Raw genomic sequence first — 17,026 nt, 5'->3', positions numbered from 1 at the left:
CTGGATACAAAATTAATTCAAACAAATCAGTAGCCTTTCTATACTCAAAGGACAAATATGTGGAGAAAGAAATTAGGGAAAAGGTACCCTTCACAATCGTCACAAAAACTATGAAATACCTTGGTGTGACTCTAACTAAGCAAGTGAAGGACCTGTATGACAAGAACTTCAAAGCTCCAAAGAAAGAAATTGAGGAGGATCTCAGAAAATGGAAAGATCTCCCATGCTCATGGATTGGAAAGATCAACATCTTAAATATGGCCATCCTACCAAAAGCAATCTACAGATTCAATGCAATCCCCATCAAAATTCCAACCCAGTTCTTCATGGAATTGAAAAGATCAATGTGCAATTTCATATGGAATAACAAAAGACCTAGAATAGCGAAATCCATCCTCAACAACAAAAAAACATCTGCGGGAATCACTATCCCTGACCTCAAGCTATATTACAAGGCAATTGTGCTAAAAACTGCATGGTACTGGTACAGAGATAGGCATGTGGATCAATGGAGTAGAATAGAAGATTCAGAAATGAGCCTTCATGTATATGGTCCCCTGATTTTTGACAAAGGAGCAGTAAACATTCAATGGAAAAAGGACAGCCTATTCAACAAACGGTGCTGGTCCAACTGGCACTCAGGATGCAAAAGTATGAAAATAGACCCTTTCTTATCTCCTTGTACAAAGCTCAGGTTTAAGTGGATCAAAGATCTCCACATTAAACCAGATACACTGAAACTATTAGATGAGAAAGTAGGGAAAACCTTAGAACACATAGGCACAGGAGAAAATTTCCTGAACAAAACACCAATGGCTCAAGCTCTAAGGTCAAAGATTAACAAATGGGACTTAATGAGATTGCAAAGTTTCTGTAAGGCTAAGGACATCGTCAAGAAAACAAAACGGCAACCAACAGAATGGGAAAAGATCTTTACCAACACCACATCAGATAGAGGCCTAATATCCAAGGTGTACAAGGAACTCAAAAAGCTAGACACCAGAGAATCAAATAACCCTATTAAAAAATGGGGTACAGAGCTAAACAAAACGTTTTCAGTTGAGGAACACCGAAAGGCCGAGAAACATCTGAGGAAGTGCTCCACATCCTTAGCCATCAGGGAAATGCAAATCAAAACAACCCTGAGATTTCACCTCACACCAGTCAGATTGGCCAAGATCCAAAACTCAGATGACAGCAGATGCTGGCGAGGCTGCAGAGAAAGAGGAACACTTCTCCACTGTTGGTGGGGTTGCAAGCTAATACAACCACTCCGGAAATCTGTCTGGCGATACCTCAGAAAATTGGATATAGTACTACCTGAAGACCCAGCTATTCCACTTCTGGGCATATACCCCAGAGACACTTTAATACACAACAAAGATATATGCACCACAATGTTCATAGCGGCTCTATTTATAATAGCCAGAAGCTGGAAGGAACCCAGATGTCCTTCAGAAGATGAATGGATACAAAAATTGTGGTACATATACACAATGGAATACTACTCAGCCACCAGAAACAATGACTTAACCAAATTCTTAAGAAAATGGCTGCATCTAGAGAATATCATCCTGAGTGAGATAACCCAGTCACAAAAGAACAGACATAATATGCAGTCACTGATAGTGGGATGCTAACCCCAGAGGCTTGCACTCCCCCAGAAACAACTCACAGACTGTATGAAGTCCAAGAAATAAAGAAAACAAAACAAAACAAAAAAAAAATTTACAAAACAAGAAAACTTTAACTATTTCCATGTTACATTTTGTTTTACATGTACTTTAGCTCATTGTAACTATTAAGTTTTCAAGGCATACAATCAAACCTTGAAAAAAATCAAGTACTGACTAAAAAATATATTCATATAGTTTTATATAAAAATTATGTTAAAATCTGAAAAAAGTACTGACAAAAAATGTATAATTTTAAGCAAAAAATGTTTAAAATCTGTACATTTATCTTTGTTTTGTAAAATAAAGTTGTTTAAAAAAAGAAATATTATTATAATTGAGCACATGTGTGTACACACACACACACATGCACAATACACACACACATATGCATGCAAGGCATATAAAAATATACTCGTTTTATTGGTTAGTTTATGAATATAAATTTCAAATGTTATCCCCTTTCACTGTTCCCCCTCTCTCATACCTTTCCCCCTGCTTCTATGAGGGTGCTCCCTCTCCCAACCAACCCCTCCTACCTCAACTCCCTGGCATTCCTATACACTGTAGAAATGAGCCATCACAGAACCAAAGGCTTCTTCTCCTACTGATGCCAGACAATGCCATCCTCTGCTACATATGATCTGAAGCCATGGCCCTGCCGTGTGCACTCTTTGGTTGGTGGTTTAGTCCCTGGGAGCTTGGGAGGTCTGGTTGGTTGATAATGTTGTTTTTCTTATGAGGTTGCAAACCTCTTCAGCTCCTTCAGTCCTTTCACTAACTCCACCATTGGGGTCCCTATGTGCAGTATAATGGCTGGCTGCAAGCATCTTAATCTATATCAGTAAAGCTCTGGCAGAGGCACTCAGGAGACATTCATATCAGGCTCCTGTCAGCAAGCACTCTTGGCATCAGCAATAGTGACTGGGTTTGGTGGCTGCATATGGGATGAATCCCCAGATGTGACAGTCTCTGGGTGGCTTTTTGTTCAATTTCTGTTCCACTCTTGGTCCCTGAATTTCCTCCCATGGGTATTTTGTTCCCCCTTCTAAGAACAACTGAAGCACACACATTTTTTTCTTCCTTCTTCTTGAGCTTCATATGGTCTGTGAATTATATCTTGAGTGATGTGAACTTTGGGGCTAATATACACTTATCAGTGAGTGCATATCATGTATGTTCTTTTGTGACTGTGTTACCTCATTCAGGAGGATATTTTCTAGTTACATCCATTTGTCTAAGAATTTCATGAACTCATTGTTTTAATAGCTGAGTAGTACTTCATTGTGTAAATGTAAATTTTCTGTATCCATTCCTCTGTTGAAGGACATCTGGGTTCTTTTCACCTTCTGGCTATTATGAATTAGGCTGCTATGAACATAGTGGAGCATGTTTCCTTGTTACATGGTGAAGCATCTTTTGTATATATGCCCAGGAGTGGTATAGCTGGGTTCTTCGGTAGTACTATATCCACTGTGCTGAGGAACCACCAGAATAATTAACTGAGTAGTTGCACCAGCTTGCAATCCAAACCAACAATGGAGAAATGTTCCTCTTTCTCTACATCCTCACCAGCATCTGTTATAACCTGAATTTCTGATCTTAGCCACTCTTAGTGATATGAGGTGAAATCACAAGTTTGTTTTGATTTGCATTTCCCTGATGACCAAGGAAGTTGAATCTTTCTTTAGGTGCTTCGGGGCCATTTGCCATTCCTTGGTTGAGAATTCTTTGTTTAGCTCTGTACATGTTTTTGAATAGGGTTATTTGGTTCTCTGGAGTCTAACTTCTTGTGTTCTTTGTATAAGTTAGATATTAGCCCTCTATCAGATGTAGAGGTGTAAAGATCTTTTCCCATTCTACAGGTTGCCGTTTTGTCCTATTTACATTGTCCTTTGCCTTACAGAAGCTTTGCAATTTTATGAGGTCCCATTTAGAGAATCTTGATCTTAGAGCATAAGACATTGGTGTACTGTTCAAGAAATTTCTCCATGCATATGTGTCAAGGCTCTTCCCCACTTTCCTTCTTAGTTTTAGTATATCTGATTTTATGTGGAGTTCTTTGACTTCTTCCTTTCCAATTTGTATCTGTTTGACCTCCTTCTTTTGTCTAGTTATTTAGGCTAGAACTTCGAGAACTATATTTAATAGGTAGACAGTGAGTGTGCAGTCTAGTCTAATCCCTGATTTCTATTGTATTGCTTCAAGTTTCACTTCATTTAGTTTTATGTTGGCTACTGGTTTGCTGTATATTGTTTTTACTATGTTTAGATATGGGCCTTAAAATCCTCATTTCTCCAAGACTATTATCATGAACGGTTGTTGAATTTTGTCAAATCTTTTTCAGCATCAAATGAGATGATCATGTGGGTTTTCTTTATTTGAGTTTTTAATGTAGTGGATTAAGTTGATGGATTTCCATATATTGAACCATCCCTGCATCCCTTAGATAAAGCCTACTAGATCATGGTGAATGATGATTTTGATGTGTTCTTGGACTTGGTTTGCAAGAATTTTATTGAGTATTTTTGCATCGATATTCATAAGGGAAATTGGTCTGAAGTTCTCTATTTTTGCTGGGTCTTTGTGTGGTTTCAGTATTAGGGTAATTGTGGCTTCAAAGAACAAATTGGGTAGCACTCTCTCTCTCTTTTTTGTGGAATAGTTTGAAGAGTATTGGGATTAAGTCTTGTTTGAGGGTCTGATAGAATTCTGCACTAAACCCACCTGGTTCTGGGCCTTTCTTTCATTGGGAGACTTTTAATGACCACTTCTATTTCTTTAGGTTTTATTGGACTATTTAGATGGTTAAACTGATCCTGATTTAACTTTGGTACCTGGTATCTGTCTAGAAATGTGTCCATTTTCTCTAGATATTCCAGTTTTGTTGAGTAGGCTTGTAGTAGATCTGATAATTTATTGAATTTCCTCCATTTCTGCTGTTATGTCTTCCTTTTCATTTCTTATTTGTTAATTTGGATACTTTCTCTGTGCCCCTGGTTACTCTGGCTAAGGGTTTATCTATCTTGTTGATTTTCTCAAAAAAAGGAAAAAAAAAACAGCTTCTGTTTTTGGGGGGCTTTTGTTTTGTTTTGTTTGTTTGTTTGTTTGCTTGCTTGCTTGCTTGTATAAATCATTTCTACTTGGTTGACTTCAGCTCTGAGTTTTATTATTTCCTGCTGTCTACTCCTCTTGGGTGTATTTTATTCTTTTTGTTTTAGAGCTTTTAGATGGGCTGTCAAGCTGTTAGTTTATGCTCTCTCTAGTTTGTTTTTGAAGGCACTCAGAACTATGAGTTTTTCCTCTTAACACTGCTTTCATCATATACCATAAGTTTGGATACATTTTACGTTCATTTTCATTCAATTCTAAAAATATCTTTAATTTATTTCTTTATTTCTTCCTTAATCAAGTTGCTGTTGAGTAGAGAGTTGTTCAGCTTCCATGTGTATGTGGGATTTCTGTTGTCTTTATTATTATTGAAGACAAGCCTTAGTCTATGGTGATCTGATAGGATGCATGGAATTATTTCAATCTTCTTTTATCTGTTGAGGCCTGTTTTGTGACTGAGATATGATCAGTTTTGGAGAAGGTGCCATGAGGTGCTGAGAAGAAGGTATATTATTTTGTTTTAGGATGAAATGTTCTATAGATGTCTGTTAAGTCCATTTGGTTCGTAACTTTAGCTAGTTTCATTTGTCTCTATTTAGTTTCTGTTTTGTGATCTGCTCATTGGTGAGAATGGGGTGTCAAAGTCTCCCACTATTATTGTGTGTGGTACGATGTGTGTTTTGAACTTTAGTAAAGTTTCTTTTATGAATGTGGTGCCCTTGCATTTGGAGCATAGTTGTTCAGGATTGAGAGTTCATCTTAGTAGATTTTTTTCTTTGATGAATAAGCAGTGCCTTTCCTTATCATTCTTGATAACTTTTGGTTGAAAGTCAATTTTATTCAGTATTCAGAATGGCTACTCCAGCTTGTTTATTGGGACCATATGCTTGAAAAAACAGACTTTTAATCTGATATAGTGTCTGTCTTTGTCACAGAAGTGTGTTTCCTTTATGCACCCCTTTATGGGTCCTGTTTATTTATCCACTCTGTTAGTCCATGTCTTTTTATTGAGGACTTGAGTCCATTGATGTTAAGAGATTTTAAGGAATAGTGATTGTTGTTTCCTGCTAATTTTATTGTTAGAGGTAGAATTATGTATGTGTATCTATCTTTTTTTGGGTTTGTTGCAAGACGATTGCTTTCTTGCTTTTCCTAGTTTCCCTCCTTGTGTTGGTGTTTCCCATCTATTATTATCCTTTGTATGGTTGGATTTGTGGAAAGATATTGTGTAAATTTCTTTTTGTCCTGGAGTATCTTGATTTTTCCTTCTATAGTAATTGACAGTTTTTGCTACATATAGTAACCTGTGCTGGCATTTTTGTTCTTATAGGGTCTATATGATGTCTGCCCAGGATCTTTAGCTTCCATAATCTCTGGTAAGAAGTCTGGTATGATTCTCATAGGTCTGCCTTTATATGTTACTTGATGCTTTTTCCTTATTACTTTTAATATTATTTCTTTGTTTTATGCATTTGGTGTTTCAACTTTTATGTGATGGGAGGATTTTTTTTCTGGTACAAGCTATTTGGAGTTCTTTAGGCTTCTTGTATGTTTATGGGCATCTCTTTTGTTAGGTTTTCTTCTATAATTTTGTTGACAATATTTACTGGCCCTTTAAGTTGGGAATCTTTGCTCACTTCTATATCTATTATCCTTATCTTTGATCTTTCCATTGTGTCCTGGATTTTCTCTATGTTTTGGGTTTGAAGCTTTTTGTAGTTTGCATTTTTTTTATTATTGTGTCAACGTTTTCCATGGTACTTCTGAAAGTCTCTCTTCTATCACTTGTATTCCGTTAGTGATGCTTGCATCTATGACTCCTGATCTCTTTCTTAGGTTTTCTCTCTCCATGGATCCCTTTGCGATTTCTTTATTGTTTTTATTTCCAGTTTTAGATCCTAGATGGTTTGTTCAATTCTGTCACCTGTTTGGTTGTGTTTTCCTGTAATTCTCTAAGGGATTTTTGTGTTTACTCTTTAAGAGCTTCTACTTGTTTACTTGCGTTGTGCTGTATTTCTTTAAGGTAGTTATTTATGTCCTTCTTAATTTCCTGTATCATCATCATGAGATGTGATTTTAAATACAAATATTTCTTTTCTGGTGTGTTAGGGTATCCAGGTCTTGCTATGGTGCGAGAACCTGGTTCTGATGATGCCAAGTAGCCTTGGTTTCTGTTGCTTATGTTCTTGTGCTTGCCTCTCACCCTCTGGTAATCTCTGGTGATAATTGGCCTTGCTGTCTCTGACTAGAGCTTTTCTCTCTTGTGGGCCCGTGAGCCTGTGATCCTGGGAGTGAGAGCACTCCTGGAAGACCAGCTCTCTCAACAGGACTTGGGTATAAAGAGCTGTGGTATGGCCTTAGCTCTGGACACAGATGGAGACTGGAAGGGTCCTTTCCTAGACTGCTCTGAGGTTCTTGTGCCTTGTTTGCTTTTGGCACATCTCTCTTTGGACAGTTAATGGAACAAAAATGAGCTCTTACCCGTGGGCCTAGGAATGAGAGCACTCCTGGGAGACCAGCTCTCTCTGGGAAGGACTTGGGTATGAAGGGCTGCAGGACAGTCTGAGCTCCAAGATGCCTAGAGAAAAACACTTAACAGAACATAGAGGGGCTTGGAACTGAAATCATTTTTCCTCGGGAGAGCTGCAGATTTTTGTTGATTTTGGTGGCTTGGGATGGGGCCTCCTCCCCTTATTTTGGATTCGTCTCTGTAAACAAAAGGGGGAGCTGATAGCACACAGTTTCAGATAGACACACTCAGGACAGTCCTTGAACATATCTGACCAGCCTTGGCAGGTCATCCAAAAAACCACACTTCTGCTAACAGGAAGAATCCCATTAAGCCTTTGTCTCAAGTCAGGAGGATAAAAAAGACAGAATTTTGCCATTTTAATTATCTGCAGCTCCTTTCCTAATCTGCCTATAAGAGACATGACTGACTACTAGTCTCTCAGAGTAAACACACACACACACACAACTTTCTTTGGTCTTTCAAGGGTTTGCTCAGCAGTTAAAGTGCTTGCCATGCAAAAATGGGGGGGGGGGGACCAGACAGAGTTTAGATTCTCAGAACCCATCTAACATGGTTTGCTGGTAATTCTAACCTCTAAGGGCAACATTGGGCAATCCCTGAAGCAAACTGGCCATATTGGCAAGCTCTGGCTTTGACTGATAGACCCTGATATGAATAAAGTGGAAGAGTGATACACAAAGATTACCAACACAAGCACTAGGCCTCCACATACAAATGTTTGTGCATACCTGTTCATAAATGCACCAACTAAGATGGAAACATACATAAACATGAATGTGTGTACAATACACATACACACATATACACACATATGAAAAGAAGAAAATTATTAGAAATCAAACAAAGAAAAAACCGTAAAGTCCTAAGCTTCCTCAATATTAACATAAGAAGAATATCCTACTAGATATTCCACCGTATAAAGGAGCCTTACTCCTGGAAGTTGATAAGCAGAGCATTTACATAGGCAATGCCTGCCATTTTGATTCTCTTTAGAATTCTGGAGGGTCATGAACAGAATGAATTTATGATATATATATAATGAATTTAATTGTTAGTACTGTGGGGTCATGTGAAGTGTCATCAGGTCAATGGGATATCCCAAATGACTAGGCCCACATATGCAACATTCTAGTTGGTCTTCTTATTCTAAGGTAATACAAACTTTATTTCTGTAATATATTACTATTTGTTGAACTTTTACTCTGCTGACAACAGCCCACTCATAGTTGAAATTAGTAACACCCAGGAGTGGTCAAGAGATAACACAGCTAGAAAGCTAGTAGGCACTACACCCTCTGTAATGGTTGGTTAATTTTATAATTATACACTTGTCTGTTCATTTAATTCAATGCAGTTTTCAATTTCCATGATATTAGTTGGCATTGCTGGTGCACTTAAATGTGTACAAACTGAAGACTCATATAATTTGAAGAGTACCGGCACTGGGTCTGGTCCTTATGGTTGGAATACAAAATATCATTAACTCTCATTTAATCAGTATGAATAAAAAATTACAGTGCCTGGAGTCTAAATAGCATGATTCAATGCTTTTTCTGGACCTTTTCCTTTTGTTAAAAGTGTTATTGCTCAAAGAACATTTAAATCTGAAATCTCCACAATGTTGATGTTAACTCTCAATCTTAGTATTCTTTGATGAGGTCAGAGTCACCCTTGCTTGTTTTGAAAGTGAATCCCTGCACAAGTTCTATGTGATGGCAACCTTTCCTATAGTTAATTTTAAATGTTCAATGCTGTAAACAATAACAACAACAAAAAGCAATTGTGATGCTTTCTATGATAACATCAGTTCAAAGAAGATAGTCCTCTGAGGTTGGATCTAATCAACAATGTGGTGTTCAAAAGTTACTAGAATTTAAAAAATCCTTAATAGACATTACAGAGGACTTAAAAGCATACCAGAGAGTCAAAAGGTTATAAAAAAATAAGAGGGAGAATGACTACCTTACACAACAGGAACCATCTTTTACTGTATAGAGGGACTGAATGCATCAAGAATGACTAAAATATTCAATGAAGATAATAATTGATTCTAAAAAAAATAGAATTGGAAACAACTGAACAGATAGATGTTGGAGAACTCAAAAAAAACAAAAAGTGCTTCAACTAGATCACCAACCATTGAGCACACATTGAAAGGTCCATGGCTCCAGTTGCATATGTAGAGGAGAAGAGCAGTATCGATGTGAGAAGAGGCCTTTGGTCCAGTGAGCACACGTTTTCCCAATGTAGGGGAATGCCAAGGCACTGAGGTGGAGAGGGTGATTTTTGTTCTTTGTCTTACTTCACATATGCCTGAGAAGCAGCTTCCTTACAGTTTATGTCTTTCAACACATCTTTTGATTCTATCAGCATGTGACAGAGTTATTATTTTTTGTTCTTGACCCTGTTCAATGTCTCCTTTCTCCTACAGAATCTGTACCAGAACAGGTTTTTAGGCCTGGCTGCCATGGCATCTCCATCTAGAAACTCCCAGAGCCGACGCCGGTGCAAAGAGCCCCTCCGGTACAGCTATAACCCAGACCAGTTCCACAACATAGACATCAGAAATGGTGCCCATGATGGTATGACCATCCCTCGCTCCACCAGTGATACTGACCTGGTCACCTCAGACAGCCGCTCTACACTCATGGTCAGCAGTTCCTACTATTCTATAGGGCACTCCCAAGATTTGGTGATCCATTGGGACATCAAGGAGGAAGTGGATGCTGGAGACTGGATTGGCATGTACCTTATTGGTGAGTACATTATCATCTATGACTCTACTCCTTAGAGCCACTGACTCATCTGGCCAGTCTGGTAGTGTTCTGTGAAAAGGAAGGTCTTACATGAATGGTCTGTTAGTTCAACAAGAATCCCTCTCATAATTCACTTTAATTTTTGAGAAAATAATACAATTACATAATTTCCCTTTCTACTTCTTCCCTCCAAACTATTACCTGTATCTTTCTTGTTTTTTTGTCAAATCCATAGACTTTTTTCTCTTTGTTGTTAAATGCAGATGTGTGTGTATACATGCATAAATCGTATATGTGTTTCTGAATACAACCTTCTCAGTCTGTATAATATTAAATTGTGTGTATGATTTGAGGGTTGATCATTTGGTATTGGACGATTAATTGGTGTACTCTTCGCTGGGAGAAGCTAGTTTTTTTGATATCACTCTACAGTGTAATTAAAAAGCATAATCAACTGAATCATACTATAGTATAGTGGGTTGCAACCCCTTTGGGGGTTAAATGACCTTTCCATAGGGATAACCTAAGACCATCAGAAAACACAGATATTTATACTACAGTTCATAATAGTAGCAAAATTACAGTTATGAAGTAGCAAAAAAAATAATAACTTTACAGTTGGGGATCACCACAACATGGGGAATTGTGTTAAAGAGTAACAGCATTAGGAAGCTGATGAGTATTACTCATCTACACTGTTTATTTCACACATTTCAGTGCCAAACACCAAATCCAATACTATTTACTATTACAGAAAATAATGTACATTATGAGCAATTATAACCTGGTACATTTTTTCTGATAAAGTATTTTATGTGACTAATTAGTCCAAAAGCAATTAGGAAAATATTTGATTCTCTTGACAGCTCTGCACAGTGTAACCAATATGTGTGTGTCTGTGTTTAATAAAAATAAAGTAATATATATTTTGATGTTTTTACACAAATAGTAGTTACTAGATATATTCAACTTCTGACCAATAAAATTTAATAGAACTTAAAATTAAGCTTCAACATCTAAGGAAGTGCTCGACATCATTAGCCATCAGGGAAACGCAAATCAAAACAACCCTGAGATTCCACCTCACACCAGTCAGATTGGCCAAGATCCAAAACTCAAATGACAACAGATGCTGGCGAGGATGTGGAGAAAGAGGAACACTTCTCCACTGTTGATGGGGTTGTAAACTGGTACAACCACTCTGGAAATCAGTCTGTCGATTCCTCAGAAAATTGGAGCTAGTACTACCTGAAGACCCAGTTACTCTACTTCTGGGCATATACCCCAGAGAAGCTCCAACATACAACAAAGACGCATGCACCACAATGTTCATAGCAGCTCTATTTATAATAGCCCAAAGCTGGAAAGAACCCAGATGTCCTTCAGTAGATGAATGGATACAAAAATTGTGGTACATTTACACAATGGAGTACTACACAGCTATCAGAAACAATGACATTATGAAATTCTTAAGAAAATGGATGCATCTAGAGAATATCATCCTGAGTGAGATAACCCAGTCACAAAAGAACAGACATAATATTCAGTCACTGATAATTGGATACTAACCCCAGAAAGCTCTGAACACTCCAGAAACAACTCACAGACCATGTGAAGTTCAAGGAAAAAAAAAAAGAAAGAAAGAAAAGAAAAAAAACATTATGTTTACTCCTTACACACCAAGAAAACTTTGACTAATTCCAGGTTACATCCTGTTTTACATGTACTGTATACTCATTGTAACTAGTAAGATCTTAATGCACACTATCAAACCTTAAAAAGAAAAAAAGCCAAGCAATGACAAAAATGTATTCGTATACTTTTATGCAAAAATGCTTAAAATTTGTACATTTATGTTTGTTTTTTAAATAAAGTTCTTCAATAAAAAAAGAAAAAATTAAGCTTCAATTAAATAATATCTACCTAAAACAGAGACAGAGAAATATATGCTGCCCATCAAGCATGCATGTTTAGTCCACGGTGTTTGTTGTATATTTGACTATCAACACTAAATCTTCAGATATTTCACTTTAAAACCCTATTTTTGATGTCTTGACAAAAGACCCCATTTGGGCAGACTTAGTCAACAGGACTCCAATTAGCTAAGCCTAAGCAAGCATTCATTACTCCCCTTGGACTAGTCTGAATCTTCAGATTTTTCACAATCCCCCTCCTGCCCACCTTTAACTGGGAATGTGATTTATCACTTGAAGAAATTTTTTACAAGTGCATACACAACTTTACAGCAAGATATAGTGGTATCTTACCACAGTTTGTGAACATTGACGCCATTTTCTCAAGTTAAGGAAAAACTAGAAGACAAGTGTGTTAGAGAAGATAATGAGTAAGTGAAACTTACTGAGTGTGAACCACAGCAGGGACAAATGAGCTGGTTGGTTTTAGTCCACTTGACACAAGCTAGAGTGACTTGGGAAAATGGAATCTCAGTTGAGAAATTGTGCTCACCTGAGTGTATGCCTATGGGGTATTTCCTTGATTAATGATTGAGGTCAGAGGGCACAATCTACTGTGGGTGTTATCATCCCTTGGCAGGTGATCCTGGGTGGTATAAACTAATCAATCTGAGTAAGCCATTTTGAACAAGTCACTGAGCAGCATTCACCTGTGGTCTGTGTGTCAGTTCCTGCCTCCTGCCTCTGTAGCTCAAGCATATAGACCATGCTAGAGGTTGTCAAATTATAGTACTTGTTACCTTGAAAGTATAAAAGGTCAATCACAGATTCTGTGGGGAAAGAAATCATTAGAAGGTACTTAGCAGAGGAAGAGAGAGATGAGAAAGAGGGAAGCAGAAAAGGAAGATAGAGGAAGTAGCAAAGAAATAAGATAGCTAGAAACTCACCCACACAGAGAAGAGATGGAGAGTGTTAGGAAAAAGAGAGACATTAGTCATACTGAGTCCTTTGAAACTTTGAATGAATAAGATCTGATCATAATATGACATTTTGGACTGAGCCAAAAGACCCATAACTCATCATTTCGGAAACTTAGTCTGACAATTTTTATTGTCATAGTAGCTACATACATATAGCTGTGATATTATTTAATGCTGATTGACAGCACTTTAAATAGCAGCGCACTTCAAATATAATTTCTCAATCCAAATTTATCTGTGAATCTTAAGAGTTTATAATTTGTATGTCCTTGGTAACACCTTCTGGATTGCTGGTATGTCATCTTGTCTAAGCTCAAGTCACATAGACCTATAAATGTAAGGATGGGGATGGTTATTCATCTGATCTGTCATTTCCAGATGAGGAGATGCAGTGTGGCCCTCCCACAGACATGAAGTTGCCTCTCCTCACAGTAGAGTTCACATTAATATTTTAAACAGCATCAAGAATGTGCTGTTCTACATCAGTGAGGCAAAAAATGACCAAGCAGAGCCAAATTATGATGCATTTTGTTATTATATGACCTTTAGGCTTCTCTAGCCAAATATACATTGCCAAGAAATTGGTTCAAAATCACTGACCATCAGAAAAATACAAATATAAGAGACATTGGAATTACACCACACCCATTCAGAATGGCAGTCATAATAAGAACAAAGACCAAGAATTGCCAAGAATGCAGACCATAAGGAACTCTTTATTCCCTGCTCATGGAATATAAACCACTTTAGACATGTAGAAACCAGTATGGAATTTCTTCACAAACCTAGAGCTTTCAAATGACCTACATATATATCTTGGCATCCATGTCAATTATCATGGAGATATTTTCACATTAATGCTTCCTAGCCATAACCTTATTAACAAGAGCAAAGTTGTAGAACTAACCTTGGTGTCTAATAAAAAAAGAATAAATTAAAAAAACATGGTACATTGCTGGAAAGATGACTCATCTGTTAAGAGCACCGGCTGCTGTTTCAGAGGACCTGGATTCTGTTGCCAATACCCACATGGCAACAACCAACAGCACCCAACTGTCTGTAACTCTGCTCCAGGGGATCTGACACCCTCATAGAGACATCTGCAGTCAAAACGCCAATGTTTTAACATAAAATAAGAATAAATACATTTTAAAGGGAAATACAATACATGCAAATAGATAGATAGATTAAAAAATAGGTAGGTAGGTAGATAGATAGATAGATAGATAGATAGATAGATAGATAGATAGATAGATAGATAGATAAATAGATAGATACATAGATAGATGGATGGATGGATGGATGGATGGATGGATGGATGGATGGATGGGTGAGTGGGTGGGTGGGTGGGTGGGTGGGTGGACGGACAAAAGGATGATGGGAGGGTGGATGGATGGGTGGGTGGGTGGGTGGGTGGGTGGATGGATGGACGGACAGACGGATGATGGGAGGGTGGATGGATGGATGAATGGATGGATGGATAGATAGATAGATAGATAGATAGATATATTTTTTATCTATTAAAGAAGAATGAAGTCATGTTGTTTACACAAAACTGGAGATCATTATAATACACAGATTAAGCCAGTGTGTGTGTGTGTGTGTGTGTGTGTGTGTGTGTGTGTGTGTGTGTGTGTGTTGAAAATAGAAACAAACTAGAGAATGAAGAAAATTAAATCAAGCAGGGTAGAGAATGGCAAGGTATGGATGGGAGTACAATTAAAGCACATTGTATACCTGTATCCAAATGACCTTGTATGGCTCTGTTGGGTGAAACTTTAAAAATGAAAGGTGTAAGGAGGCCCAGGATGAAGAAGAGATGATAAAAAGTGGTGTAGAACCTATGAGAGAGAGTTAGACGCTAGAAGGCAAGCACCTTTAGATATCTTCTCTAAATCTCTTCATTCACAAATCAAGAAAAAAGTTTTTAAAAAAAACTTTTATGTATTTTGTACAACTAAAAACAAGTTTAAAAAATAATTTAAGAGCTATTAAAGTATTTGTCAGTGATTATTGCTTCCTGTTTATGGAGATGATAAAGAAAATTCATTTTCCAAGGGTTGGATGGAAAAGAGCACGCTGTCCTGACGGTGTCCTTGAATAGTCCCTGCCCTCTATATGGCTCCAAGTGTTAGTATTTTTATCCTTTGCTCTTTTGATTTGCTGCACCTAAATATGCTGTTGCTTGATGTGCTTCTCCTCTTCTACTTTTTCCTACTGCACTATAGGTGAAGTCTCATCTGAAAACTTTCTGGATTATAAGAACCGTGGAGTCAATGGTTCCCACAGAGGCCAGATCATCTGGAAGATTGATGCCAGCTCTTACTTTGTGGAATGTAAGTACATTCACCACACTCCACATTCCTATGGCCCCACAGACACAGTGGGTCAGAATTCAACTCTATTCTTTTTTATTCTATTGGGATGATTCCACTTAACAATGTGCCTCTGCTTAGGAGCCATGTAAAAGCAGAGGCAGGTTTAATGAGAGCACTAAAATGATTTTCAGTAGATAGCTCTATGACAGTTGCAAAATAGCTGTGCATATCTATCATGTCACTTTTTTATGACATGAACCTTCATAATATTAAAATAATATTATGAAGGTTCATGTCTGCAAGCCTCTAGATTCAGGGCGCTTTAGTGCATGTCCTTTAGGCTTTCATATCTTGTCTAAATTAACTGATAGATTAAACCCTATCATCTCACCTTCTGTCATGCCTTTTAGTTTTGCCTTTGTGTACCCACACTCCTCCAGGCTCACTGTCCACACACTAGAATGTTGGTGGAATTTCAAATCCCCCACCAGCTTCTGGATCTTGCTACACTTGTATAGGATTCAGATTACATACCATTAATATCAGGTAATTTCTTTGACTACATATCTTCTTACATTTCTGAATATATAAGCTTGGTACTGCACCTTACTGATACATTTTCTAAATTTTCTTCTGTCCTTAGAAATAAAACCTGTCTAGAGTTTTGATAGGATTGTTTCCACAGGTCCCCATATAGATGCATTTCCTGTACACTTGATATCCTGTACATGTGTTATCACATTTGATCACACACACACACACACACACACACACACAGAGAGAGAGAGAGAGAGAGAGAGAGAGAGAGAGAGAGAGAGAGAGAGAGAGAGAGAGAGACATACAGACTATCTTTTTCACAGATATAATTTTTTCTTTTGCATGGAGAGTACATCTCCCCTGTACTTTTCAGAAGCAAGTTGATAAACCAGACCATGTGCCCAGAGGACTTACCATTCTCTAGGTGGTATCAAAGGCACTGATAGTTCTGCTGAGAAATGCAACTTTCAGATCTCTTGTCTAATGAAAACTGCTTCCTAGCCCATCCAAATAGAGCATCCAGTGTCATACCATGACCTTAATATATCAACAAGTTAAAGACAACTAGAGCATAAAATGACATTTTTAATTCTTTCTTCCACTTATCATATTTTTATTCATTTAAACAAACATGACAAAAATGGAATAGACCATAATTCTTACAACTTAGTCCTCAGCCACTTTTCTACCTCCCTAGAAGCCTTGCCTTAGTCATGACAATTCAACTTCCCATAAATGGCATCACTTGTCAAAAAGAACATGTCAATTAATATGTAAAGATAACTCAACAAATGACACTCAGCAGAAGCCTCTACATTTTCAGTAAGAAAAAAGGAGAAAAATTATATTAATAGCAATTGTCCAACATCATCGTTGACTTCAAGCCAGCCTGCACTGGAAGTCTGGAGTTTTCCATTTCATACTGTAGACCTATTTCTTTTTTCCAAATGGTAAATAACTTTGAAATAGACATTAAAAAAAATAACTAAATGTAAAAGTATAGTACAAGTTCTTAATGATAGATGCAAAGATACAGCTATTGATTTTACAAAGCATTTTTAAATGTCCTTAATGTAATCTTATATGTATAATAAATAATATATAATATATATTATTGTATATTGTATATAATATATAATATGTAGTGTGTAGTATATAATGTATAACATGTAATATATAATTAATATAACATGTAATGTATAATA

The 17,026-nt window shown here is 37.2% G+C and overlaps 1 protein-coding gene across 2 annotated transcripts in view; it reads left to right on the top strand.

Moving 5' to 3' along the window:
• HECW1 (HECT, C2 and WW domain containing E3 ubiquitin protein ligase 1) overlaps positions 1 to 17,026 on the top strand; it is a gene marked incomplete at its 3' end in the record, with an annotated part of 297,921 nt that overhangs the window by 141,381 nt on the left and 139,514 nt on the right. For both annotated transcript variants that reach the window (XM_080917747.1, XM_080917746.1), the window contains exons 2-3: positions 9,749 to 10,073; positions 15,195 to 15,302. In XM_080917747.1, the coding sequence (XP_080773873.1) occupies positions 9,749 to 10,073; positions 15,195 to 15,302 (433 nt within the window). The remainder of the gene's footprint in view (positions 1 to 9,748; positions 10,074 to 15,194; positions 15,303 to 17,026) is intronic.

This window comes from Micromys minutus, assembly GCF_963924665.1.
Source record: "Micromys minutus genome assembly, chromosome: 6".
NCBI classification, from domain to species: domain Eukaryota; kingdom Metazoa; phylum Chordata; class Mammalia; order Rodentia; family Muridae; genus Micromys; species Micromys minutus.
Note: the sequence above shows the minus strand (reverse complement) of the source record. Positions and strands in the feature narration are given on the sequence as shown.